The sequence below is a fragment of the Ctenopharyngodon idella genome, chromosome 2 (genome assembly GCF_019924925.1).
Source record: "Ctenopharyngodon idella isolate HZGC_01 chromosome 2, HZGC01, whole genome shotgun sequence".
Lineage (NCBI taxonomy): Eukaryota > Metazoa > Chordata > Actinopteri > Cypriniformes > Xenocyprididae > Ctenopharyngodon > Ctenopharyngodon idella.
This window is the reverse complement of record NC_067221.1, coordinates 30,224,677-30,251,384: the sequence shown is the minus strand read 5'-3', so window position 1 is coordinate 30,251,384 and position 26,708 is coordinate 30,224,677. Positions and strand designations below refer to the sequence as shown.

The window sequence follows — 26,708 nt, the reverse complement described above, 5'->3', positions numbered from 1 at the left end:
TCACCTGAGTGGGTTTGCACTTTTTGTATCTTGTACTTTTGAGTTTGATTGTTGTATAATTTCCATTATTTCCTGTTGATTACATTTGCTAAAAGTTAGTCATGTTTTTGTGCTAATGTATATCTTCTAAATGCAGTGTTAACAACTTCGACAACTTGGAACACTTAGAATCTGAGGACACACCAAATTTGATCAAACTTGGCCCTAGGGGCTACTGTAACAAGGAATTCAGTTGTTTGGTCGATGTAGCTTGACTTTAAATTCAAAATTTGTGCTAGCATGTATTAAAATTGCTGGACAGTGGTCAAAAAACAGAGCTCAACATGAGGGCATGTGGGTAATATTAGCCCAAAAAGTATGTACAGATGTCAGATTCATAGCCTTGTGTGTAGCAGAACCAAGGGTGACCTGATTTTGAGTCCAGACTCAAGGTCCTTAGAAGGTAATAACCTAATGCAAGTACATACATTGGCTAGTGTCTTCTCCTAGTTAGCTAAGCATAAAAAATTTGGCACAACACCGGCACTCCAGAGGTTTTCTGCCCCTCTGGCTCCCTCTTGGTCTCCTACTCCACCTTGGTGTTCCCCTGCTCCATCCTAGTCCTTCATCCCTGTGGTTACACCCACACCAGGCCCTCCCCCACTGCCACTTTACAGACTACTAATCACCCACACCTGGTGCTTATTCCCTTCTCAGTCAGCGACTGCATATAGGGTGCTTCTCAAATGGAGGGGAGGAGGCATGAAACTAATATTTGTACAATAATCTTTACAACATATAGTGGTCATGCCGAGGAGGACTCTAGCTGACAAGCCTCCAAAGGACTGGACTAGGAAGGACACAACATCACTAGGATGCAGCCTTCTGTTTGAGAAGCACCCATATTCTCTACAGTCCCTCAGTTGGTTTCTGGCCTTGAACTAGGACTATAGACCCTATTCAATGTTTTTGGATTGCTTACCTGTTTCTTCAAAAATTTTCTTGTTTTTCCTGTGATTCCTTCGATCCCTGGAAAATTGTCTTCTCATTTGGTTACTTCATTGTCTGTGAATAGAGCTATCCTCTGTGAACTGAGCATTTATCAATTATAGTGTTACTATTTCTTGTGTCAACGTACTCACCTGTTTATTTGCTCTGCATTCTTCAATAAATAGCTGTAATTTGGTTCATTTCCATGACTACACATCACTGACATAGGCTAATAATAATTGCACTAATATAATAATACGCTTAAATATATATTAGAAATACAAATATTGGGGAAGATGCCCCCTTTAAGAACGATGTATATTTACTTTTACATTGTAACGTGCAGGATGACGATTCATTTTCTAATTTAATTGTCAGCAAAAAAAGTAGGGCAACAGGATATGGCAGACAGAATTTTTGTCCCGTACTGAAACCTCAACATCACCAACGGCTTTAGCACTGAAAATCATAAATAGTAGTCTATATATGCGTAAAAACTTTGTAAATCAATTTGTTGCATATTTATTCTCAAATACTTTACTGTCTTTTTTTTTTTTTTTTTTTTTTTATCAATTTAATGCATCCTTGATAAATGCAAGTATTTCTTAAATAAAAATCCTAGCTTGTGATTGGTCCATTCTCTACCAGCGCTGAGAAAAGTAACTTTTTTCATGTGACAACGCCGTTTACGTTATTCTTCAGCTGCAGCCTGGACAATAATTTATAACTGAATAATAACACTGACAAACTGTAACTATGATATTAAACTGACGTTTCGCAGTTAAGAGTTAAAACTGAAGAATTAATATTATAAACATTATACCGACTTACTAGAGACAACTTCCGGGTCACTAAATACAACGCTTATTGCCGTTGTATTGCGTTTCCTTAACCCATTGCAGACCCAGTTGGCAAACATGGCAGGCAAAACAGGGAAACAGAGTCGCCCTAGAAAGGCAGTATCGGATAAGGATGAAGAGGAGCAGCCACTGCAGGCTGTTCTCATTGCCGACAGCTTCAACCGCAGGTTCTTCCCCGTTACCAAAGACCAGCCGCGGGTGAGTGAAGTCAACATCACTGCGAGCACATGTGTGGCTCTGGATCCATACTCACAGTCCTCCTACCTAATCCGTATAATGTTGTAAAAAAATATTGTACAAATATTAGTTAACTTGTGTAAATAAGCATGTTGCCATGTTAATAACAATGTTTGTGGACATGTACTATGATAATAGAAGGGGCTCTGATATAAAGCATGCAATATTTACTTCAGATTTAATTGTTTATTGAACAACTTGTCTTGTACTAACAAGATGCATCTTTGCATTAGAACAGTAGGATGGGGGGTTGTAAAAAAAGAATTGCATTTTTATTTTTCATCACGTATAATAAATAAACAAACTGTGATATAGACAAAACTTAGGTTTCACCTTCAAGTCATCTTTGTTATTGTTCATAACGTCCATAGACGTCCAAATATTTGCCTTTAAAATAATCCATGAAAGAACCAATAATCTGCAAGAACCAATTTAAAATAGATTGCTTTGGGAGTTATAGCACATTTTAAACATTTAATTATCATCATGTGATTATCTCTTTTTTTTTCTTTTTTTTTTGAGAAAATTTGTCAAGTCAAGATTTTATAGAGAGTACTAGATGTTATCAAACATATTTCTAATTGTTTTGTTTGAGAATTTAAAGGGTTAGTTCACCCAAATATAACTATTATATCATCCCTTACTTACCCCTATGTCATTCCAAACTACAAGACTTTCATTCATCTTCAGAATTCAAATTAAAGGTATTTTTTACTATTCTGTCATCATTTTTGTTCATCCATTGAGAGTTTCAAAAGGTATATAAATTGTAAATGTAGACCATATAAATCAAGCTTTTTAATCCAAGTCTTTTGAAGAGGCACAATCGCTCTATGTGATGGATTTAATTTACGCTTTTATTCATATAGATCAACGCACATACATAGAGCTCATCAAATATATATCCAATTAGGTTTGTTCTCGTGTGTCATGCAAGCAGGTTTGAGCATCTGCAAGAACCAATGAGGTTTGCTCTCGCGTATCAATTATGCACTGTTGAGCTCCTCTTTACCAAATTTGATGAGCTCTATGTATGTGCGTTGATCTTCCATATACTACCCAACAAGGTGTATCACGGTATAAACCGTGGTTGACTATGGCTACGTTTACACTGTCAGTTTTTGGGATTGACAGCCATATTTACTTACAGGTGAGAGTCTCGAAATGACCCGTTCAAACAACAACTTAAAGTAGTGTCTCAAAATATGTCTTTACGAACATGCAATAGGATTCAAGCCCATATTCCCTTAACAGTAACCATAACAACGACCAAAGGAATATCAAAGATGTCGACGTCCATAAAACTGCAAAGTTCTTTCTATCAAAACTTTTTTCTATCATTTTAAACACAAGAGTCCAATCAATCAACAAGTTCACCTGTTAAATCTTCATTAACCGACAGCAGCTTTTATAGCTGGGTGGAGAGCAGAGCATTTGAGTCGCGTGTAGTAGGACACAAAACTGACCGGAGCAGCTTCGGTGGAGATCAGTGGCTGGATCTAAAACCTTCAGATGACACAAAGCTCATATCTCTGTCGCTGTAAGTTACCGAAACCACATACAAAAACCCACAACACATGGTAGACACGCATTTGTGCAGCACAGAGCGTCTCTGTGTGATGTGACAGACAATTAGGTTGTCCATTCCGGTTCCGTTTACATTGCGCGGTGAGTCTTGAAAATTTACGGGTGTGAGTTCGGTTATAGAATGCGATTGTCAATCTAAAAAAAGATGAGTAAAATAAATAGTGAATTATTTTTGCCTGCTGTGAATATGGTTATCATTCAGTTACGTTGAATGTATAAAAGTACCATGGTATCACCAGATGACTTTTGTATCAGAGTGCATCACTTGTTGCCTGTTTAATTCAGATTTCTAGACCATTTATAGACTATCGTTTCACTTTTGCTTTCTCCCATCAGGCCCTTCTGCCTCTGGCTAATGTCTCCATGATTGACTACACACTAGAGTTTCTGACATCTACTGGAGTGCAAGAGACCTTTGTCTTCTGTTGCTGGATGTCCAGCAAAATAAAGGAACACTTACAGTGAGACACTGTGACATTTTATGTTGATATCAGGGAGTGACTGTGATCCTGATGACTCAGTATTTGCTGTCTTATTTTACAGAAAGTCGAAATGGTGCCGCCCCACATCTCCCAATATGGTCCACATCATCACCTCTGATCTATACCGTTCCCTCGGAGATGTATTAAGGGACGTGGACGCAAAAACTCTAGTCCGCTCTGACTTTCTGCTGGTATATGGGGACGTGGTGTCCAACATTGATGTTTCCCAGGCTTTACAGGAACACAGGTGAGTGTCATCTCTCTACAGGAAACATGGTCAACCCTGCCTGTAAACTGGATTGTTTGGCATTTATACTGTATATCATTAAACCAATTTTTTTTTCTTTCTTGAAAGACAGCGGCGCAAAATGGAGAAGAATGTCTCTGTGATGACCATGATCTTCAAAGAGTCCTCGCCCGGCCACAAGACTCGCTGTGAAGATGATGACATCATAGTAGCTATGGACAGTAAAAGCAAGCGCATTCTTCATTACCAGAAAGCACAGGCGTTAAAGAGACTTCAGTTCCCTATGGTGAGATATTTCTCACTTAGTGCTGTGGGTGAATCTCCTGAAGTCTTTGAAGAACATTTTCGGCTTGTATTTCACCCAAAAATCATATCAAAATAGATTTTTACATTTTATGAAGAAATTGTGTGCAGAACTCGCCAACATGATGGGTGTTATGGGTGTTTGCCAAGGCATTGTTACTCTTTTGCTTGAGTGTTCTGGTTGGTTTCTAGGGTGTTGTCAAATAGTTGCTGAGGGGTTCTTAATGGTTGTTGGCATGGTGTTACAGACCTTATGTGGCAATGAAACAAGTGTGCAGCCATCTTTAGAATTTTGTGTTTGAACTTTCATTTTAGCGATAGCTCTCTATATTTCTATGGCATTGCTGTCCAAGAGTAATTAGCTGGTGGATTTATTTATTGTAGAGTTAACGAAAGTTATCATGAGCATTGTAATGTTTAAACAAATGTCAGTAGACGGGGAAGAATTAAAAACGAGCGGTTCATTTATAAATCCGTAAGGTCTTACCTTCATGCCTTGGAAATACAAACCGGAAGATATAACACAACGAGTGCAGTGCTGAAAAAGGGGTGGGGCTACATAAAGCCTATATGACTAGCTACAAGTCTGTTAGCATCGAGAAATAGTAGCACTACTCCTGTTTTGCTTTTGAGCTTGTAGTACTCATTCTCAGTGATGTTCAACAGTCATGAAAATCAGGCGGTCCAACAAATAATACTATAATGTATGAATACATTCTCAGTCAGCTTGACAAAGCAAATAAAAATCATAAAAGCAAATAAAAATCATTGCAGTGATTATAGTTGTTCCTTCTTTTCACACAGAATATTTTCCATAGTGGAAGTGACGAATTTGAAATTAGGTTTGATCTTTTGGATTGCCATATTAGCATCTGTTCTCCACAGGTGAGTGTGTCTTATTTATTATAGCTGTGTTTGTTTTGATTAACTTATAAACATATTGCTTGATGAATATTGTGTAATGCAGGTTGCTGAGCTTTTCACAGACAACTTTGACTACCAGACAAAAAATGACTTTGTCCGTGGGATTCTAGTCAATGAGGAGGTATGAAAAACAGAATCAAGTGACTTGCTTATTTATGAATTCGTATATGATCTAATAAAGGGTTTCTTTTTCCATAGATCCTGGGAAACCAGATCCACATGCATGTCACTAAAGATGGATATGGGGCTCGTGTGTCTAACCTCCTGATGTACGACACAGTCTCTTCCGACATGATCCGACGCTGGATCTATCCGATCACGCCTGAGGCCAACTTTGCAGACCAAGAAGGCCAGAGCTGTACACACTCTCGACATAATGTGTACCGTGAGCCAGGGGTCAGTCTGGGTCACGGCAGCCAGATGGAGGAAAATGTGCTTATTGGCCGAAATACAGTGATTGGAGCAAACTGCACCATATCAAATACTGTCATTGGAGCAAACTGTGTCATCGGTACTGTCTTTATAGTAACTGAATTAGTTTCGATTCATGCTTGCCAAAAGTCAGTTCAGTTATCATTGTTTATATGTTGGCATTTTTGAAAATGCCATGTCATGATGTTAAAATCTATTTGATTGACACCCTGCTAACTGCTGTTTTGTCTACTTAGGAGACAATGTGACTCTGGAAAGAGCTTACATATGGAATAGAGTCCACATAGCCAACAATGTGAAGGTGAAGCAGTCAGTTATCTGTGATTGTGTGGAGGTGAAACACGGAGTTGTTTTAAATGATCAGTGTGTGCTCGCCTACAATGTAAGAAACCACTCATTTGATGCATTATATATATACAGTATATAATATATACACCTCATATATTTTAAATATAAATATTGAAGACATGAAAGTTAAACATAAAGGTGTCCACATTTTTTAAATGCGTATTTGGTCTCTACACCTGACTTGATCCTAGTTCATCTTACAGAGGCTGAAAATTCTCTATCTTGTATGTACAAATCAATCAGCTAGTTGCCTTGTTTTCCAACCAAATGTTAATATGCAGGTTGTGGTGGGTCCAGATATTACTCTTCAAGAAGGCACAGTTCTGTCCATGCACCATCCAGATGAAGAGGATGATGAAGATGATGATGAGTTCTTGAGTGATGACAATGATGTTGGCTACAATAAAGACAAAATCAAACAGAAAGGTTTGTGCAATTTTTATTTACAAGTTCTATGAAATGCAAATGACTGTGACTGTGCTGTCACATTGACAGTGATTTTAAACTCTGGAGGTCACTGGGATGATCGTAATTTGTGGGGCCGTAGATTTTGAAAATCTGATGGGATTATATTTGGTAACTTCCTTGTCGTATGTTATATGTGTTTATTATAGTAATAACAGTAAACTATGCATAATTACAAGCAACTAACCTTAAACTTGTAGTAAGTGCATTTTGTTAATATTACTTGTTAAAATTACTTACTTGTAGAATTACACTGTAACAAAGACACATTAAAATAAAGTGTTCTTATATTCTTGGGGAAAAAAATATGTCATTCTATGTTGACAAGGAATGTTATTGCCACTAAAAATTTAAAAACATTTATTAAAATGTTCATTGCTTGAGCAAAGTGTCACTTTATCATTGTGTTTTGTCAGTGTTTAACCCAGCAGAGGTGGGTTCAGAGGGTAAAGGATACAGATGGAAAAGCAGCAGTCTTGATGACACAGAGGAAGATGAGCTTGCTGATGGCATTTGGGGTGAGAGTCGGGAACAACATAAGGATGAATAATGACTGCTTTAAATTTTGGGTGAAGTAATGTTTTTATTTAAAAAAGGGAATTAAACTGACATTAATGGTGATGTCGTGTTTCCAGGCCTAGTGTTGAATCCTGACCCAGAGAGTGACAGTGAAAGTGAGGTCAGTGAGGGATCACATGACCCAGGAAGCCACACTGCATCACCTGAACTGGACGATGTCAAAGGTGAGATTTGTAAACATGAAATACTACACTGTTGAATCCATATGTTACATCCATATTTTCCAGAGCTCTATTTTACCTTTCTAAGTTCACTTAGAACTCAAGGTTTTATACCAATTTTTCTTTTGCCCTCAGTGTTTCAGAACGAGGTTCATGGTACGTTACAGAGAGGATTGGATGAGAACATAGGTTGTGACAATCTGGTCCTTGAGATTAACTCACTCAAGTAAGTTAAAGTTACAAAGATCCAGTTGTTTAAACACTTTGGATAAATTACTGTCCTCATGTTACAAATTCATATGCTGTTATTTTCTTCATGGCACACAAGAGGAGATGCTTTGCAGCAGGTTCAAAAATAGTGACTTCAGCTATAAAGTTACAAAAGAAAAAGAAAAAACAGTATGAAAGTATTATAAAAGTAGGTCATATAAAAGTAAACTAAAAGATTCCAGGTTTTCTGAAGCCATTGTGAGAGGAACAGACCAAAACTCATATGGAAGATTGTATGGATTTTAATGACTATGGCTTTGGCTATATGTCAGTGCAATATTCGATTCTGAAAAATGGAGAATTAAATTTGAGAGTTAGGGCGGCGCAAGTGTGCTGCACATGTTCTGAAAAGTGAAGCCAAAGTATTTCAATTGCCCCCTGGTGTCTGCCAGCAGTATAGGTCATAAACCCTCCCCTTTCCATGTAATCGGATGGGATGCGAGCAAAACTAAATAATCCAATTACGCTTTAAATAAATTTTTCCTAAAGATGATTTCTGTATTTTAGGACCTTCTTATCACACAGACGTATGTTCAAGTAATAATTTTTCCAATAAGTTTGGTTTTAGTTAGGGTATTTTTATGCTATAAAACAAACGGGGTGTCATTTCGTTATTGACAGCTGTGCTTGCGGCTGAGTCTGTGGGAGTGTGGGTGGGACATTGATGCTGCGGCTCCACCTCAGGATCACTATTGCGCAGACTCGGGCTCCAAGCAACTTGCCGATTACAATGTAAACGGTTATTTCTGGGATATTTTGGCTTAATTTTTCTATAGTTAAAGGAAATGGAGACATGTTCATCATTCAACATGTTTTTTTTTTTTTTTTGAGGCTTTTTTTAATCTGTTCCTCACACTAAACTAGTGTAGGGCTTTAGAAAACTTGAAACGGTCATACTCATTTTAGATATTTAGATATAATTTTAGATATTGATTCTAATGCAGGTAAATGTCATTGTCACTTCTCAGGTATGCCTACAACATTACTTTGAAGGAAGTAATGCAGATCTTGATGAGAGTTGTGCTTGAGTTTCCTTTCCACCAGCAGGGGGCACAGATAACCACAGCTCAGTATTCATCACACCTGCTCCCTGTGAGTATGTCTCATATGTATAGGGGCTAAAAAAAAAAAAATTCTTCTTACTGAAAACTTTTTCAGACTGCATCACATTCCTTAATCATCACTCTAAAGGTGCAGTAAGGGATTTCTGAGAAACGCTGTTGAAAGTGGATTGGACTGAGTACCACAACACACTTGTAGCCAATCAGCACTAAGGAGCATGTTCACTCATGAGAGGGGAGGTGCCTGTGTTGCATAGCGTGTTCGTGAGTTTGGGGGCGGAGCTATCAAGATGTGTTTTGGCTAGGGGTGTGTTTGTTTTGGTGATTTCAAATATCAACAGCATTTACCAGAAATCGCTTACTGCCCCATTAAATACTTGTGACCAATAAAATTTTAAGAAAGATGATGTTTTAAAACAGCTTTTCAATTGCATAATTTCAAAGCTATTTTTAAGTTAAAGGGATAGTTCACCCAAAAATGACAATTCTGTCATTAATTACTTACCCTCATGTCATTTCAAAGCCATAAGACTTCCGTTCATCTTCAGAACACAAATTAATCTTTTTGATGAAAACTTATAAACGCAACTGACGTTTTGACGCTTCAAAAAGTTCATAAAAAGATCATAAAACTAATCCATATGAATTGAGCGGTTTAGACCCAATTTTCTGAAGAGACATGATCGCTTTATATATATAACAAATTGAATTTAGGCTTTTGTTCACATATAAACATTCATCAACTCACACATCAGTTGTGGTAAACGGAAGCTCAAGCATGCTTGCTTGACGTGCGAGAACCAATGAGGTTCATTCTCGTGTGTTATGCAACACATTTGAGTTTCCGCAAGAGGTTTGTTCCCGCGCATCAATCAGGTTCTGTTGAGCTTCTGCTTATGTTTGCTTATCAATGTTTATATGTGAATAAAAGCCTAAATTAAATCTGTTCATCATATAAAGCGATCAAGTCTATTCAGAAAATTTGGACTAAACCACTCAATTTAGTTTTACGATCTCTTCATGAACTTTTTGAAGTGTCAAAGTGTCAGTTGTGTACAGTAGCTGTCTATAGAGGGACGGAAAGCTCTCAGATTTCATCAAAAAGATCTTCATTTGTGTTCGGAAGATCAACGAAAGTCTTACAGGTTTGGAACGACATGAGGTTGAGTAATTAATGACAGAATTTTCATTTTTGGGTGAACTATCCCTTTAACGTAACAAAGAACAAAAAGTGCAATACTTGGCATTTTTTTATGCTTTTTGGCAGTGAAGCTATATGCCTGATATGCTTGGCTACACCTGACATGTTTCAATAATTATTGTTGATTATTGCCCTTGATGTTTTAATAATGTTGAATAATATAATAAATTTAAAAAGTTTGTGTGTGGGGAAAAAGGTATTTCATATTCTTGTCATTCATACACAGACAAGGTGAGAATTAGTTTTTTTGGGGGGCACTTTTGTTGATTTTGGTGGCATTTTTGCCAACAAGCCCCCCTTAATTTCCAATCTAGATCTGCATTGATCTCATACATGACCTCTCTGCAATCTAATTAATGGAAAACTTTAATCTCTGGATGTGTATATTTCTAAGTCGGATGCTTCTCCTGTATATTCAGTTATTTGACTATAGCCGAAGATACTGAAAACAGTCCTTGTATTTTTTCCTCACAGTTGTTAAAGAAGTGGGCGCCAGTCTTCAAGAACTACGTGAAGAGAGCTCAAGACCAAATGGACTGTCTGACTTCCATGGAGGAGGTTTTCCTTGAACTTGACACCCATTGGGCAGCTATGGTCAAAGTGAGCTGCCTCTTTTTCTGTAGTCAACCACAATTTCCATGTCTGTTGCTGGCTGATTGTATGTAATGTCTGTCCACTTTAGGTGCTGATGAGTATGTACCAGCTGGAGATTTTGGAGGAGGATGTCATCATGCGCTGGTTCACTCAGGGTGTCACTACAGACAAGAGCCAACAACTCCGCCGTAATCAAGGGGTGGGATTCTTTAAAGTTTATTTGCTATAAAATGAAACCTATAGCTACTGCACATTTACACTGTACTTTGATTTCTAAAAAATTGCTTTCAAATTGCCAGAGGGCTCTCTGCATGTACACAAGCCAGAGACAGAATGCCGGAAAATACAATCCCAGGATCAGGCCCTAGTAATATTACTGGGATTAATCCCATGTGTGAACAGAGCTGGGGCTGTGTAGCTTCTTGACAAGTTCTTCATTAGATGTCACATTGTTCTCTTTATAGGAATGTCAATGATGTGTGAATGCAAGCTGGGAACATGGGAAAGTTGTGAACACAGTGTGAATGATCAAAATAACACAATGCCAGAAGAGTTACCAGAAAAACTTTTGTGGGAATTGACTGGAATCTCTGTGTGAAAGAGGACTGTGTTAACTTGGAGTTCTTATGTCTTGTGTCTCCACAGCTCTTGAAGTTCATTCAGTGGTTAGAAGAAGCTGAGGAGTCTTCAGAGGGAGATGAATGAACGTGAACATCACGAGTGTGACTCAGACACTTTGGACGGTCATCCATATACTTTACAAACCTAAAAAACACACGTCATGGTATCTGAATTGTTTTGCAGCCAAAAATGAAAATTTACATACTGTTATTTACCCTCACGTTGTTATGAATTTCTTTCTTCTACGGGACACAAAATAAGTTATTTTGAAGAACAAACTCATTGGACCCCATTGTCCACAACAGAATTATATTGATTAAAGTCAACATGATCACCCGAGTTGTGAATGGCTTTTAATATTGGTGACATAGTCAAACAGAAGATATCTGAAATATTAGATTCATTAAAAAAAAAAAGAGAATCACTGATATAAGGATAGTTTGGATCACTTGGTGTGTACTAGGCTTGAAAAATATTTTCACTAGCAAAACTCTACAATAAAATCAAAGACAGTAGCATTATTTTGTTTCATAATTCTGTGCATGATTTTGTTTCATAATACAGTCAATTAGTTTTTTTATCCTTAAGACTACTATGGATAAAAGCCGCTAAGAGTGTAGACCCTGTTATTCCAAACAGAGCCGTCAGCCCTTTCCACATGCTAGCGCTGTTCTCATGTCGCTGCATGAAGCTCTTATAATCACTGGGGATCAGGACATAGCTGCGGCCATCTTTGGGTGGTTGTAATCTCATGATCTTATCCTGCTCCAGCACAAGCTCCCCAAATCCTGTGAGGGACACCCCCACACGCAGCAGCTCCTCTCGCTCTTCTTGGGCCACAGGCTTCTCCCCACTCAATTCTTGCAAAACAACATCTACAAGCCCCTCTTTAGCATGCCTGAGGCGCTTGTGCACCTGCTCGAGGTAATCACCGGACGCCTCCAGAGGCGAGTCCACACGGACAGAAACCTCACTGATGTATGATCCAGGCTGGATCAAGCTGAAGGGCACTGTGTTGGTGGTCTGCTTCTTGTTCACTTTTTTGGAGACCCTGTGCGGAAGATGTTTTTTTTATGCTTTATCAATCTTACACACAGAGATAATGAAGCAATACTGTGTTTCAGATGTACTAAGTAACAGTTACAGTATGAAGATACTAAATGCCAGGGACAATATCTGCTATTTATTCACTTCATAACATCCATTCAGCCTTAGTTAATCATACCCAATTGCTTAAACAAGCAAAATTATTGGCAGTGAAGCATTTACCATGACTTCAGAACAGAGTTCCAGTATTTCCAGTGCTCGTTCACGGTAATCTTTTGGATGACACCATAACACCGTGGAACGTACTGGCTGGAAATGGGCTCTCCAATGGCCTGCACCAATCCTGCAATGGAGGCAATATAAAGATGCATAAATGAAGACATTTCAAAGTATGAGATGTTATTTACTATTTTATCTACCTTCTACAGCAACATAATTAAGTCTCTTGTTGGATGATGCATTCAGAATCCTGAGCAGGTGATGGTCTGCTTGAAAGTTGGGTATCTCCTGCAAAGTGGAGGAAACAAGCCAATGTTTGGATGTGCAAGCTTTTATAAAACTATTCAAATTTAGCTGACTCATTCGGTTTCTTCCAAAGTGACTTGGTGTAAACTTTCATATATCCTCCCTAAAGGAAACTGAGGATAAGTGTATTCAAAGACACAATGACGATACTTTGTTAATAAGCGCTTCTGGGTTTGAATCTACAACCTCCTTAGATCTAGGCTACATAACAACAGTGTTTAATTGTTGTAATACTTTGCAAGCAGTGATAGGGAAATCATTACCTTCAGCTTCTGTATTTCTTGTCTTTTTTCGCAATACAGTTTATAAAACAATCCAGAGAAGGCAAAGCAGGATCCCGCACATATGACGGTCAGTGGGTTAAGGAGAGGATCACTCATTTCTGCTCTGGAGAGAGACATGCTTGTCACAAATGTTTAGTTGTAAAACACAGTAAACATGGTAAACCATACCTACCAGTTTCTGCACAATCAATAGCAATGTGGCAGGCTATTTTTAGAGGAGTTTTCGTGTGTGTTTTTTTAAATATGATCATATGTCACAAGTAAGCGTTTATTAATGGTTAAAGCTGTAGATCTAGGAACAACAAGGAAAGAAATCCACCTACTGTCCAACTAGTTCAGTTTTTTTTTTTTTTTTTTTGTTGACTAGTAGAATCTAGTTTTGTTTTCATTTTATTCCACGTCATGTTTGTGAACAGATTCAGTGCAACCTTACCTTGAACGAAAAAAAAAAAAAAAAATCTAAATCACATTTTATACTGTTGACTTAATGTCGTGACGTCTCACTGAAACGATACATTAGCAAGTATCGGCAAAACATCGTGCGAGCAGTCAATATGAACCTCAGTGAAAGTAAAACATGTCAGAGTACCTTACACTGAATCAGGAAACAACGGCTACACTTATTCAAACTACTATAAACACTAGTTTGATTATACTTTATTTATATTATATATTATATTTACTGCAGTCTTTAGAATATGCGAGTTGAATGGTTTTCTCCATTAGGATTCTCTTTCTCACCTGAAGTATTATTATACAAACATCCAATCCGTCACCAATTTAGTTGCATTTTGCATGTGTGTCCACAGGAGGGCTGTTGAAAAAGTAAAGACACTCCCACTGAAACACAAATTCCGGGCTGCGTTCCACTCCACTCCACTCCACACGCACTTGCGAACTTCCCTAAACATTTCCCCTGGGGGAATCCCCGCCGCCATTTTGAAGTGCGTTCCACTTCGTGAAGTGGACGAGGTAAGTTTAAATGGATAGACCCTCGCCCCCTCGATTTTGACTTAGGGAGCGAGTCTACTTTGATATACACTTCATCAAGCAGCTCTATATATCTACAAGTCAACTTGATTGTGACGTCACATCAGATCGCGCTTAACTGAAGTGTATGATATATTAATTATTTTGAGAATTAATCGCATAGTAGTGTATAATATATTAATTATGTTGAAATTTAATCGCATAATACTTGGATTACTTGGATACTAATACTTATGTTCACAGTTCAAGTTTATTCGTTTTTGTAATTTTATTTTTCTCCAACAGCTCGTATACGATTTTATATATTTTCTCCAACAACATTTAGAATGGTGCATAAAACAAGTTTATAAATAAAGAAAGTGAATCAAGGGCTTAGTGAGTTCCAATTAAACCTTATGCACGCGAGTTCCGCCAGTAGTGGGCACTCGTGCAACGTAAGCAATGACGCACATCCGATTCCACGAGACGGAGGGAAGTTAGCAAGTGGAGGGCATAAATATTTGGAGTGGAACGCAGCCCCAGTAGGAAGTAAGCTTCCCTCTGCCCTACTCGCGTGATTTCAGCAGTTTCAGTCCAGCAGCTACAAGCCGGAAGTGGTGACTGCGCTTCTACGTTCAACGCTTCTAGTTCATTAACAGAGTCGCGCCACCTAAAGGCGTAATTTTCTTTTATTAGATGAGCTATTTTAACGTGGATTTTGTTCGGATTGATATTACAATATTTAACGATAATAAATAAGGTCTGCTCTTAAACCTATTTTATCATGACATTCCTGTAGAAAGACCTTGAAGTCATCCATGAAAATGAAATTAATATCTTAATATTAATAATGTTTTTACTTTGATACATGCAAAAAAATATTGCTCATAATTTATATTCATAAATAATAATTACAAAACATACAGTGACTTCATTCGCAAAGCCCATTACATCTAATCTGTAAAGTACCCAATCTGACTACAGAAAAAATATTCTGTACAATAAAATAAACATATTCAAGCTTCAATAATAAAATGAGAAAGATGTGTGCAGATTCAGTATTTTAGCAGATAAACAATTAGATTATAATTTAGTTAACTGTATTCCCCGTCATGTTTGTCCCATTGTCAGTAGGTAACACTTCTGGCCTGTGGGTCTGCACCACTGATTTATAATATAATAATGATATATTTATAATATATCATTGTGCACCTCTGGCCTGAAACTGCTCAAGAGGTGCTTACTGCAGAGCCAAAATTACGAAATTCTGGCAGTGTCAGAAAATTTGGCGCACAGTCCTGCAGTGTGACTTCTCCTACGACAAACGTCAAATTGTCTTTGTTTATCAAGATAAGCTGTGGTCAAAATTAACGATAGAGATGTCTTTGTTAGCCACCATTTCAGTCCTGCATGTAATGCAGCTCACTGTCACCGAATGTGTGATGTAAAACTCTGGACAAGTTTTCAAGCTCATGTCCATTTTTAACGCGTCTTGACTGTTGTACAGTCTGACATATAGCACAGCTGAGATCCCACAGTATGACATGAGGATCATGTTCGTACAGTCTGACAAGCAACAATCGTAAAGGACTATTATAAATTGCACAGTGTGCACCCAGCTTTAATGGGTAGAGCTTAAATTAGGTTTAGGGATAGGGTCAAACTTCAGCCATTACGTCCAGAGAAGGGGAACTGGACATCAAAGCTCCACCCATTGGCTCTGAATGTTAGCAGCTGCAGGTCTGCAGTTAGATGGAACCAATTAAGCACAAACCCCGCCCCACCATCAATTTTATTGATGAGCTCAATTATTTAGTCACCAAAAGTTCAGACTTCATGGATTCAGTTCACAACTGAGAAAAGTTTGCCCGATCGTGGAGAACAGTAACGCTAGCTATCAGGATGTGTTTCCAAATGGTTATGCTTAGGGTTTAGGTTAAGATTATGTGTTAGTATTTGAATTAGGGCAGAGCACTTATGTCATAATGAAACCGTTTGGCAAAGAGAGCAATGAAAGACAATGTAATTTCCAGCTAATAAATCATACTAAGTGATGTTTTATGAAAATCTAAAAATGCAGAAAGTTTTCTGTGATTGGTGTATTCTTACTTATATTCTTGTTGTGAAAAGAATGCCTGTCACCACCAGAACATTACAATTCTGGTCCCATGAATCCACAGAATCTCTGCAAGGTTGCCTGAAAATAACTGACTGGGATGTTTTCTGTGAGTCCTATGGGGATGATATTGATGGTCTTACTGACTGTGTCACGGAATACATCAAGTTCTGTGCAGATATCAACATACCCAGCAGAGAGATTCAGTGTTATTCCAATAATAAACCCTGTTTAGCAGCAACCCGAAAGCACTGCTAAATCAGAAGAAAAAGACTTCAGGACTGGGGACATGGTCAAAGCAAAGGAAATTCAGCGTGAATTGAAGGTGAAAATTAAGGAGGGGAAGCAAACAAACTTGAACAGCAGGATGGGGTGAATGAGAAAAAAATCATGTCTTGAGCAGAAGGGGGGATCGCTGCTCGTTGGAGACAAAGACCTTGCTGATGACTTGAATATGTTTTTTATTGTTTCCTTGTGTATATATAAGCCTTCAGTTTATTCAGTTTTTTGTCTGGTATTGTTTGTGTCTTCAGTTATTTTACTATTTTACTGCTATTACTCTGTGTGATCTCCCGTTTTGGTTTTATTAGGGGCCAAGCACCGAAGGTGCGTAGGCACCTATTGTAATCGTTGGCGTTATTCTTCTTCTTCTTCCGCTCTTGGAGTCTATGGCAGCCCATAGAACCGCTTGCGGTAAAGTTATGAAATTTAGCACACTGATAGAAGATAGTCTGAAATGTATGCAAATTTGCAGTCTCTAACTCAATCCCTCTAGCACCACCAACTGTCCAAATTTGCACTTACGTTTGTGCTAATAACTTTTGAAACGTAAAGGCAAGAAACAAAATTATTTTTTCCACTGTTTCCTTGGCTCAAGACGATTCGACTGCACCCTATGACGTAATTTTCTGTCTTAAAAATTTTTCCGCCATTGTGATTTTTTCCGAAAAACCTACTTTTCTGAACTCCTCCTAGGCCATTATTGAACCAGAGCATCTTGAGACCATGCTGACAAAAAGTTATCAAAAGCTTTTTGATAGAACCATCCGTTCTTGAAAACTGCCCAAATGAATTAGACAAAAAGCTCGCCAAATCAGATTTGAGGCTATATCTCCACAACGCTTTATCGTATTCAGACCAAACTTGGTACATGTCATCACAAGCATGACCAGAGGCAATATGCAGTGTTTTGGCACAGCGCCACCTACTGGTCCGGAGATACGAAAAATGGCTATTTTTGCTTATAACTTCTGATGGGTTTGTTAATAAATTTGGTCTCGTTAGATTCGGGGCATCATGGCGAGTCGAATGATATCCAATTTTCCTATATCGGCCATTTTTCAAGAACGGATTTTTAATTTTGTGCTAAAATGCTGTATTTTATGAAAGCATTAGCGTATCGTTACGAAACTCGGTATGGGTCATCAGCACAATGCCCTGAAGGAGCCTGAGAAGTTTCGGACCAGTGCCACCTAGTGGAGAATTTTTTTTTTCATATGCTTATAACTTTTGATGTGGTTGGCTTGTTTTCACAGGAGTCACATCCTTAGACTCCTGAATCCTTGCCGAGTCCAACGATACCAAACATGCTAGGTTTCGACTTATGGTTTGTGCGTTGTGGTGATTTAGTGCTTAAAAAACAATCGCAAATGTCTTCGAAACTGTTAGTCCGATCGAGACGAAACTAGCGTAGGAAACACGAAACTTAAGCTGGTTAACTAAACGTTATAGCCCAAATGTCAAAATTTTTTATAGGAAGTGGCAAAAAAATCAAAACACAGTCGTCCATGGGTCATTTTTTATGATCTCATACATATAAATGTCTATAACTCCAAAACGAAATGAGATATATTCACCAAATTTGAGAGACAGATGTATGGACTCACTCTGAGGACACATAAAAAAATTGGTAGGATTGTGCCTCTTGGTGGCGCTATAATTAAACAAAACATGAAATTGCCATTAACAACAATACAGTATTATGATATAAAATGCTATATTATATGAAAGCATTGTTGTTCCATTACAAAACTCAGTATGTGTCATCAGCACCATGCTCTGAAGTTTCTCAAATGGTTTCGAGACAGTGCCACCTTGTGGTCAAATTTTGTAATATTTAAAAAAAAAAATACTAATAGCTTTATATAAATAAGAACATTGATGCCAATTTTGCCAAAGTCAGCAAAACTTCATCTCCACCACTTTGATTTTCTTTAAAATCACACTTTTCCAATCTCCTCCTGGTCCGTTGGTCCAATTTTCACCAAAATCGAATCGTATCATCTTCAGACCATGCCGGCAACAAGTTATAGATTTCATGTTGATAGACAAAACCGTTTTCGTATACCGCAGCAACGAATTAGAGGCTTGATGCTAAAATGACTGTTGAGTCTGTATCTTTGCAATGCTTTGACATGTTGACACCAAACTTTGCAAGTGTCTCTGTCAAAGTTAATTTGGTCACAGCACCACCTATTGGTCGAAAGCGATAAATCAATAAATCTTTATTATTGACTGTATTTGTGATTTTTCAGCTTTTTTGCCTAAAATGATCTTAATAGGTCTTTAATTGCTCACTGCTACAGTTGGTCTGATGCTCACAGCCATGTTAGCTGGCTGGTTGTTCCGCCTTTGTGCTTGGCCCCATAAATGCTGCTTGCAGCTTTAATTAACCCTTTTGCACGTAAGTTTAAAATATTCTGGCTGAGCCCCCAGCGTGAGTTTTTTAAGGTGACTGTTATTTAGAACGTATCACTTTATTGTTTCCATGGTGACGCGTCATTGTTTGTCACATAACACACCACAGCGCTGTATGACTGATGATTTGCTTTTATTTCATTTTTCCCTTTTTATTCAAAATATTCACAAATTTGTTAACTATAGCATGAAATATCTGATATTCCGATTGTCTAATATGTGCAAGTGGATGTGTTTTGCTGTTTAAACACCTTTATAATGAACCGCTGGCTGAATGTCTGATGCATATGGCACACTTAACTGGAAACACTTCAGGAGTTTGGAAGTCGTCATCTGGTTGGTTGAATTCTACCGGATGAACGGGAGACGTGTGTACTGTGTTCTTTCACGATCCACCTGGAAACAAATGCTGTGACGCTAAACCCCCTCATGGAAGAAGAATGCCGTCGTGTTTACAAGCGCTTACCAGGATCAACTAAACGCTGGTTTTTCAAAAGTATGTGAAGTTTGTGGCTCCACTGTTGCAGTAAACTTGCACAACGCTCTAGAATTAATCATTTATAGATGCACGCGGGGCTTTGTAGGAACATCGACTTTACATTTTCACGCCCCTTAAACATGACGCGGAACAAAACGAACTGTGATTGGTTGCGTTACATGTCAGTCAAATGTCCTCTTGGGCAGTCCTTGGCCAATGAAAACTGCGATAGAGTCCAGACCTTCTGCCATCAGTCTGAAGGTCTGGCTAAGCGAGACTAGGTTGAGTTAGATCATCAAAGGTCAGCAGAAAATCATTGGTTTATAAAGTAATTAAATACATAATGTATATTTGTGTAATTTAAAGGTGCAATGTGTAAAATTTGGGAGGATCTATTGACAGAAATGCAATATAATATACATAACAATGTTTTCAGTGGTGCATAAAGACCTTACATGATGAACCGTTATGTTTTTATTACCTTAGAATGAGCCATTTCTATCTCATACACCACGGCGTGCTTGCATCGTCACTACGTTCAATACGCAAAAAGTAGTAGTAGTAGTAGTCGTCATCTGGTTTATTAGAAGCGGAGACTGTTCTTTGTTAGAAAATAAAAGAAACCTCATTGCTTCACACAGGCTACTCTCTGCTGTCTCAGACGACGACATCTTTGTCTTGTTTAAGCCAGACAGCCACCGTAGCTTCTCCGAGGGGTGTGCACTGTTAGTTGCAGTTCGCAACCTCACCACTAGATGCCGCTAAAATTTACACATTGCACCGCATGTTTGCATAATATTCTGAGTATGCATTTCACTTTTTTTATTAATTTTGAGGAGTACTGAATCTGTTTTGTGCAAGTGAGATGAGAGCATACTCACATTTAGTCTAGAGCTACAATAATCATCCTCTGCACCTTATTCCCGAGTTCTCTCAATATGGGGACAGGAGAGGGGTCAGTTAATAGGTAAACAAAGAAACTTGCATTACTTATTTGTTAAAAAAAAAAAAGCACTGTTTAGAATTCAACCAGGAACTTGTCACAGTTTTGTTTTCTGCTAACACGTCTGTACAATAAACTGCAAATGGATCTCAACCTAAACGCGTCTGAGTCTGTGTTACAGAATATTTTAGTCCTGATGAGCATGAGGTCAAGCCAACAATTCTGGGGTGCTGAATTCAATTCTGGGTAGATTAATTGTAATTAGTTAATGATTATAAACTACATGACAAAATTTGCATTCGGTAACATAACTTCTTAGATTACACACTTTTTGGTATTGTAATCTGACTACTTTTGATTACATTTAGTTTACTTTGATGTTACATACATTTAATTTGATGCACAAGCTATGAAAACCCCTTCTAATGCACAACATGGGTCAAAAATGACCCGTATTCATTTCCTATGTTATTTAAATCATGGTTGAGCGTTTCTTTGCTGAATCTTTGAAAGAAATGTATTTTATCATTTATTTATTCCAGGTATTCCTTAAATATCTTGTTTTTGATTTTCACAAATCTATTTTTTCTTTCTTACTTTATAAACAAACACAGTTTTTGTATTTCTGCATCAATTTTACACACATGGGTCAAAAATGACCCATATAGAAACCTTTGCAATTTTTTGCAAGTAGGAACATATTTACTGCAGAAAACTATTCATGGCTGCTTTTGTATATTTGATGGATGTGAGTCTTAATATATTTCATATAATAGGCTATATATTATATTTCATCATTTAAATTTTTTGTCATAAATGCTATTGATCACCCTTTACGTCTGTCAGTGTTCCAGAAAATTAACAGTTTTGAACAAGGTTTCTGTCCAACAGTGAAATAATAAGTATATCGATCAACGGTTTGATGTGTATTTGAAAATATTCTTGTGTATTTGATTTTCTTTATCCAGAGTGTTAGTATGGCTGGTCCATACTAAAATGGCTGAAATGGTTGTAGAGATGCTGCAGAACAGGATGAGGAAGATGAGGCAATTCGTAGTCCTGATTCAGAGTCTGAAATATCTGATGCTGATGACCTAGACTTTGTGCCACAGGGTCAATCTGGAGTTATAGGTGTAAATCCAGTTCCACTTGATGAAGAAGACTCCTGATGTGTCCTCTGAAGAGGAAACTCAGACCCACAGCAATAAATTGAGTAAAAAGGATCTTACTGGAGTGAGCATCCCCCCATTCAGGGCAGAACAAGAAGTATCCTGAAGAGCTGCCTAGGACCTTCACCTGGTTCAACAGCTATTTCAGTGAAAGACGCCTAGGATATATTGTGCATAAAGCTGAAAGTATACTATGCGCACAGTCGAGCGCAATTTAAATGCGCATGTGCAACCTGCACATACAAAGTTACAGAAATCTGGCAGAAGTTATAAAAAGTTACAAAAAATCTGTACGCTGACCCTCGCGTACGCATAAAAAGTGAAGTATACTTTGACCTTTAGAAGGGTAGTGACACAAGAACGATTTTTATTCAAAAAGTAAGAAAGGAAAAATTAAAATAAGTATTTGTTTATTGAGGAATACCTGGAATAATGAATGATGAAATTAATTTTTGTTTTAATATATGTGATATAGAAAATAAGAACTCATTCAGGTCACTTTAGACCCATGTTGTGTATGCCCAAAACTGTTACTTTTCAGGAACACTGACAGACGTAAAGGGTGACCAATAGCATTGATTTATGACAAAAAATAAAAATTACGAAATATAATATATAGCCTATTATATGAAATATAATAAGACTTACATCCATCAAATATACAAAAGCAGCCGTGTTGAGATGTGAAATGTGTGGCAGATGAACAGTTGTCTGCAGTAAATATGTTCTTACTTGCAAAAATTTGCAAATATTTAAGATTACTATATGGGTCATTTTTGACCCATGTGTGTAAAATTGATGTAGAAATATACAAACTGTGTTTGTTTATAAAGTAAGAAAGAAAAAAATAAACATAATAATTTGTAAAACAAGATATTTAATGAATACCTGAAATAAATAAATGACAAAATACATTTCTTTCAAAGATTCAGCAAAGAAACACTCAACCATGATTGAAATAACATAGGAAATGAATACGGGTCATTTTTGACCCATGTTGTGCATTAGAAGGGTAGTGATACAAAAATGATTTTTATTCAAAAAGTAAGGGAAAAAAAAAAAAAATGAAAATGAGGATTTGTGATGATCAAAAACAAGTTCATTGAGGAATACCTGAAATACTGAATGATGAAATTAATTTCTTGCAAAGATATAGAAAATAAAAACTCGGGTAATTTTTGACCTCTGTTGTGTATCAAAGGGTTAAGTAGGATAATCTTGTACTATTTTGACATTCAAAGAGGAAGAAAACATATTCTGTTCTTTATTAAACAAGAACCTCACAAAAGTTTCAGTTCAGACATGTTTTTAAAAGCATTTAACATTACATTTCATGTAAAACATTAAACATTAAAACATCAATGACATTATAAGGACTTTGTTAATATTTCAAAACACTATGATAGACCTTTCTCTTAGTGTTTGCTGATTAAGAACACTGAAAAAAAAAAAAAACATACAAAAGTTTACTTTGCACAGTAATGTTTTTCCATGTGTTTCCTTAAAAGTGAAATGATTTCTATAAATCCAGTGGTCAAATGTTGAGTTTAGCTGCTTCTTGTCTCGTGGCTGGTCTGTGCATGTGATTCGACAGCCCTCCCTACATACTATATTACATGCATATGTAATGTAATGCATGTAATATAGTATGTAATCAATAAAATAGTCATTGTACCCTGATTATGAGTATTATAAAACATATAATTTAATTACAAGTACTTGATTTTTGGAATCTGATTATGTAATCCAGATAACATATAATCAGTTACTACCCAGCACTGCTTATTCTGTATGTTATATATCTGAATATTTTGCAATAGCTGCGCCTGAAAGGTTAGGCAGCTGACTTGTTGCCTTGCTACCCTATCAGGCAACGACGTTGCAGGCAGCAGTTGTGCATGAAGAAAGCTGATTTCGGGCAGACCTCTGAGGCAGCATAATGGTCTAATGATCAACAACAAAAAAGACAGAGCTTTGGTGATAACTAAGCAAATATTTAATTATTACAATATTAATTTCTCACAAGAATTGAAATCAAATGTTGAAAAAGTTCAAAAATGTACATTTACACAAATTGACCACCATCGCAACTTTCAGACACCATTTTATTTTTTAGCTCTACTGTCAAGGACTCAAATTCATAGGATATAGTGAGATATCAAAGGCAGCGAAGGATACATCTATGCTGCCTTCAGAAATCTATCAGATGAAGGTATCTCAGTAGACAGAATGTGATACAATCTCTACAATTCTGATGTGCCTTGTTGCCTTCCTGTTTTACATATCTTGGCAGCATTTTTTCAACTTTGGCACGCAGCCTATGTCAGCTGGCTCATGGTCATGATCAAAACAATTCTCACCTCACTTTCTGTCGTAGTTCCCAGTCAGTACTCGTTGGAGTCAGGTTTATGCTAGTTCAAGTATTTCTCAAGTCCCCTTAACCACTTTTTCCTGTTAAGCCACTTTTATTTTCCTCTTCAGTCACATCAACATTTGGTCTAGCCTTCCTCCATCTGACACAACGTTGGCAGAACACTATCACCATGCCAGCTACCCATGCCAGTACCGTGCCTACTCCAAAGATGACAAAACCAATGGCCACAAAGAACAGGTAGTCCTGGTGACCCAGTCCTGGATGGCATTGTTTTCTCAGCCAAAGGCCCAATTCCGAGAGACGCTGTCCACGTAAGTAAGAAGGACTTTCACACACTGTCTGTCCCTCTTCTAGTCACATAAAACACAAGAAAAAAGATTCCATTAACTCCAAAAACATTTGTATTGTTGGTATATATTTAGTAACTTTATAAACATGACAGTCTTACACATCATAAATCAAAAGACATAAAATTGTCACAAGTAAAACAATTTAAGAAGTGTGGCATTGTTGGGAGCACACTACCATGCTATTTACACTACTTCTATAGTATGTATTATATTCTATGCACAAAACAAACAATTTTTAACAAAATGTGCAGTGTACATCCAAAGCACATCACATAGAATACTGTCATGGTTCTGTCACTTCAGTCGGGTTTATTCTTAGTTTTGTGACAGAGCCCTGACACTCATATATCGTCTTGTCTTTGTGTAAGCGTGCACTTTGTTTTATGTGCGGAGCATGGTGTTCGGATCCCGAACACCATTAGCTTAAATAATTCCCTATTCTACTTACGGAAAAAATTTAACTGGCGCTGCGTTCGTTCCATAAGTTGAATAGGGAAGGCATAGGACATACAGCATAAGCTTTTTGAAGAATACGAAAGTACGGTTTTGGCGGAAGCACTTGGAAGGCGATCATTTGTTTATATAAAGCATATACATTTAAAAAATTTTCGAAAATGACAGATCGTTTCGCTAGATAAGACCCTTATTCCTCGTCTGGTATCGTTTAAAGCCCTTTGAAGCTGCATTGAAACTGTAATTTTGACCTTCAACCGTTTGGAGGCCATTGAAGTCCATTATAAGGAGAATAATCCTGGAATGTTTTCATCAAAAACCTTAATTTCTTTTCGACTGAAGAAAGAAAGACATGAACATCTTGGATGACATGGGAGTGAGTAAATTATCAGGAAAATTTTATATGAAAGTGAACTAATCCTTTAAATATTACTCCTTGTATTCTCCTTCGTCCTTGTGCCTTCATATACACACATCACGTAACAATAGCATTATTGATTATGCTTTATAGACAAGAAACAGGGTTCAACAGGGCTGAAGGCGCATTTGACTTTATTCTCTTTTAAACCACTAGATTCTGCGCTCATTTGATCTAATATGTAATGTTTTTAAAAATGTTGAAGATTTATGTAGCAAATGAGAATCGATCAAATCATTGAATATATTTTGTTAATGTTTTTCAGTTTTGTTCAAGGTAATTAAAGTTTTTTTTTTTTTTCATTAACGGAAGACTATGTAAAAGTATGGTATTTTGGGTAAAATAATAGTAGCCTATATAAGTAATAATATAGTTTCTGTATTTTCAAAATGAACATATTTAAATGACAGTATATTTGTCGAACAAAAATTAATTATTTTATGTAGGCTAGGTTTTAAAATAAACCATAAATAGTACAAACTTTGCTAAATTGATTGTTTTCATATCGGAATAGTGAAAAGGACATTTTTCTTAAGGTGTGCATTTAGCCCCCTTGTGAAGGTATATGCTATGTACTGTAAGTTGTATTTAAAGGTGAATTCACACTTGCTCAGAAAAGATAAATATTATAGCAATATGCAGCTATTTTAAAATTGTAAAATACTTATTTTGTTCAGCATTGCAAGGGTTTTACTTGCATTTTCCACTCACAAAATAATGCTGAGGCAATTTGGCTATATAGGGCCTATAGGGGTGTGCGATATTTATCATCTACGAATTGTCGTTTTAACAATATACGAGCTGACATTCACTATGGAGTGTCACTGACTTTGCAAAAGACAAACAAAAAAACGACTTGAGAGTCCAAAACATTTACTGCATGATGAAGCCAGTAATGCTACTAATTCAAGTTATGATGGCAAAAATATCCCTATGAGTTTTTAGTTTTTTATAGGCCTATAACATAGGTTATGTAATACCACACAATCAAGAGTGCATAGGCGTGATCATGAATTTGATATTTATAGTTTATAACAAATAAAAAGTTAATATTAAGTGAGTTACATTTTGGACACAATATTGTCTGTTTTTGCTCTGTTTAGCCAACAAAAATTGTTTCAAACAAAGCCAGGGCCGAACTGTTGTGCATCTCAGAGCAACAGTGCAATGTTTAGTATACCTGATGTGAATCTGTGTTTTTAAACTAATCATTTGAGTCAATGATTCAATTACCAATTCACAAAGTCATTTGCTTTGTTTCTAAATGGATTAACCGTTTTAAACAAATCATTTGAATGAATGATTTAATGAATCACTCATTAAGACAGGATTGGGCTGCCACTTACTGGTAGTTTTATACAGGCCTAAACCAGCCAGCACAAAAAGATCAGCAAGATATCGCCTTATCCTTGTTGAAAAAATCCCCAAAAATATATATATTATTTGTCAATATCGCATACTCCTGATTTGGGCTTGTATTTGTTTGTTTGGTTATTTAGCCATTAGAAGAAAAAAAAACAAAAAAACAGTATAGGCTACAAGAA

At 37.0% G+C, this 26,708-nt stretch overlaps 2 protein-coding genes across 3 annotated transcripts; one reads left to right on the top strand and one right to left on the bottom strand.

The window, feature by feature from the left end:
* The first annotated feature begins 1,801 nt into the window (after positions 1 to 1,801).
* On the top strand, positions 1,802 to 11,680 carry eif2b5 (eukaryotic translation initiation factor 2B, subunit 5 epsilon). Its single transcript, XM_051912743.1, has 16 exons — positions 1,802 to 2,027; positions 3,990 to 4,114; positions 4,197 to 4,382; positions 4,491 to 4,668; positions 5,490 to 5,570; positions 5,653 to 5,730; positions 5,808 to 6,120; positions 6,278 to 6,423; positions 6,671 to 6,815; positions 7,271 to 7,372; positions 7,490 to 7,597; positions 7,730 to 7,820; positions 8,833 to 8,956; positions 10,601 to 10,726; positions 10,809 to 10,919; positions 11,366 to 11,680. Exons 1-16 carry the CDS (start codon positions 1,887 to 1,889, stop codon positions 11,423 to 11,425), a joined length of 2,115 nt encoding a protein of 704 aa, XP_051768703.1. The 5' UTR covers positions 1,802 to 1,886; the 3' UTR covers positions 11,426 to 11,680.
* Positions 11,677 to 13,767, bottom strand: LOC127522616 (mitochondrial ubiquitin ligase activator of nfkb 1-A). Of its 2 annotated transcripts, XM_051912766.1 has the most exons (5): positions 13,521 to 13,767; positions 13,177 to 13,300; positions 12,808 to 12,895; positions 12,611 to 12,731; positions 11,677 to 12,392 (listed from the first exon to the last, which is right to left on the bottom strand). In XM_051912766.1, exons 2-5 carry the CDS (start codon positions 13,291 to 13,293, stop codon positions 11,906 to 11,908), a joined length of 813 nt encoding a protein of 270 aa, XP_051768726.1. In that variant the 5' UTR covers positions 13,294 to 13,300; positions 13,521 to 13,767; the 3' UTR covers positions 11,677 to 11,905. The 2 variants fall into 2 exon arrangements, with proteins under 2 accessions (XP_051768726.1, XP_051768716.1); XM_051912756.1 differs by lacking the exon at positions 13,521 to 13,767 and having other exon boundaries at positions 13,177 to 13,428.
* Between the last annotated feature and the right edge of the window lie 12,941 nt (positions 13,768 to 26,708).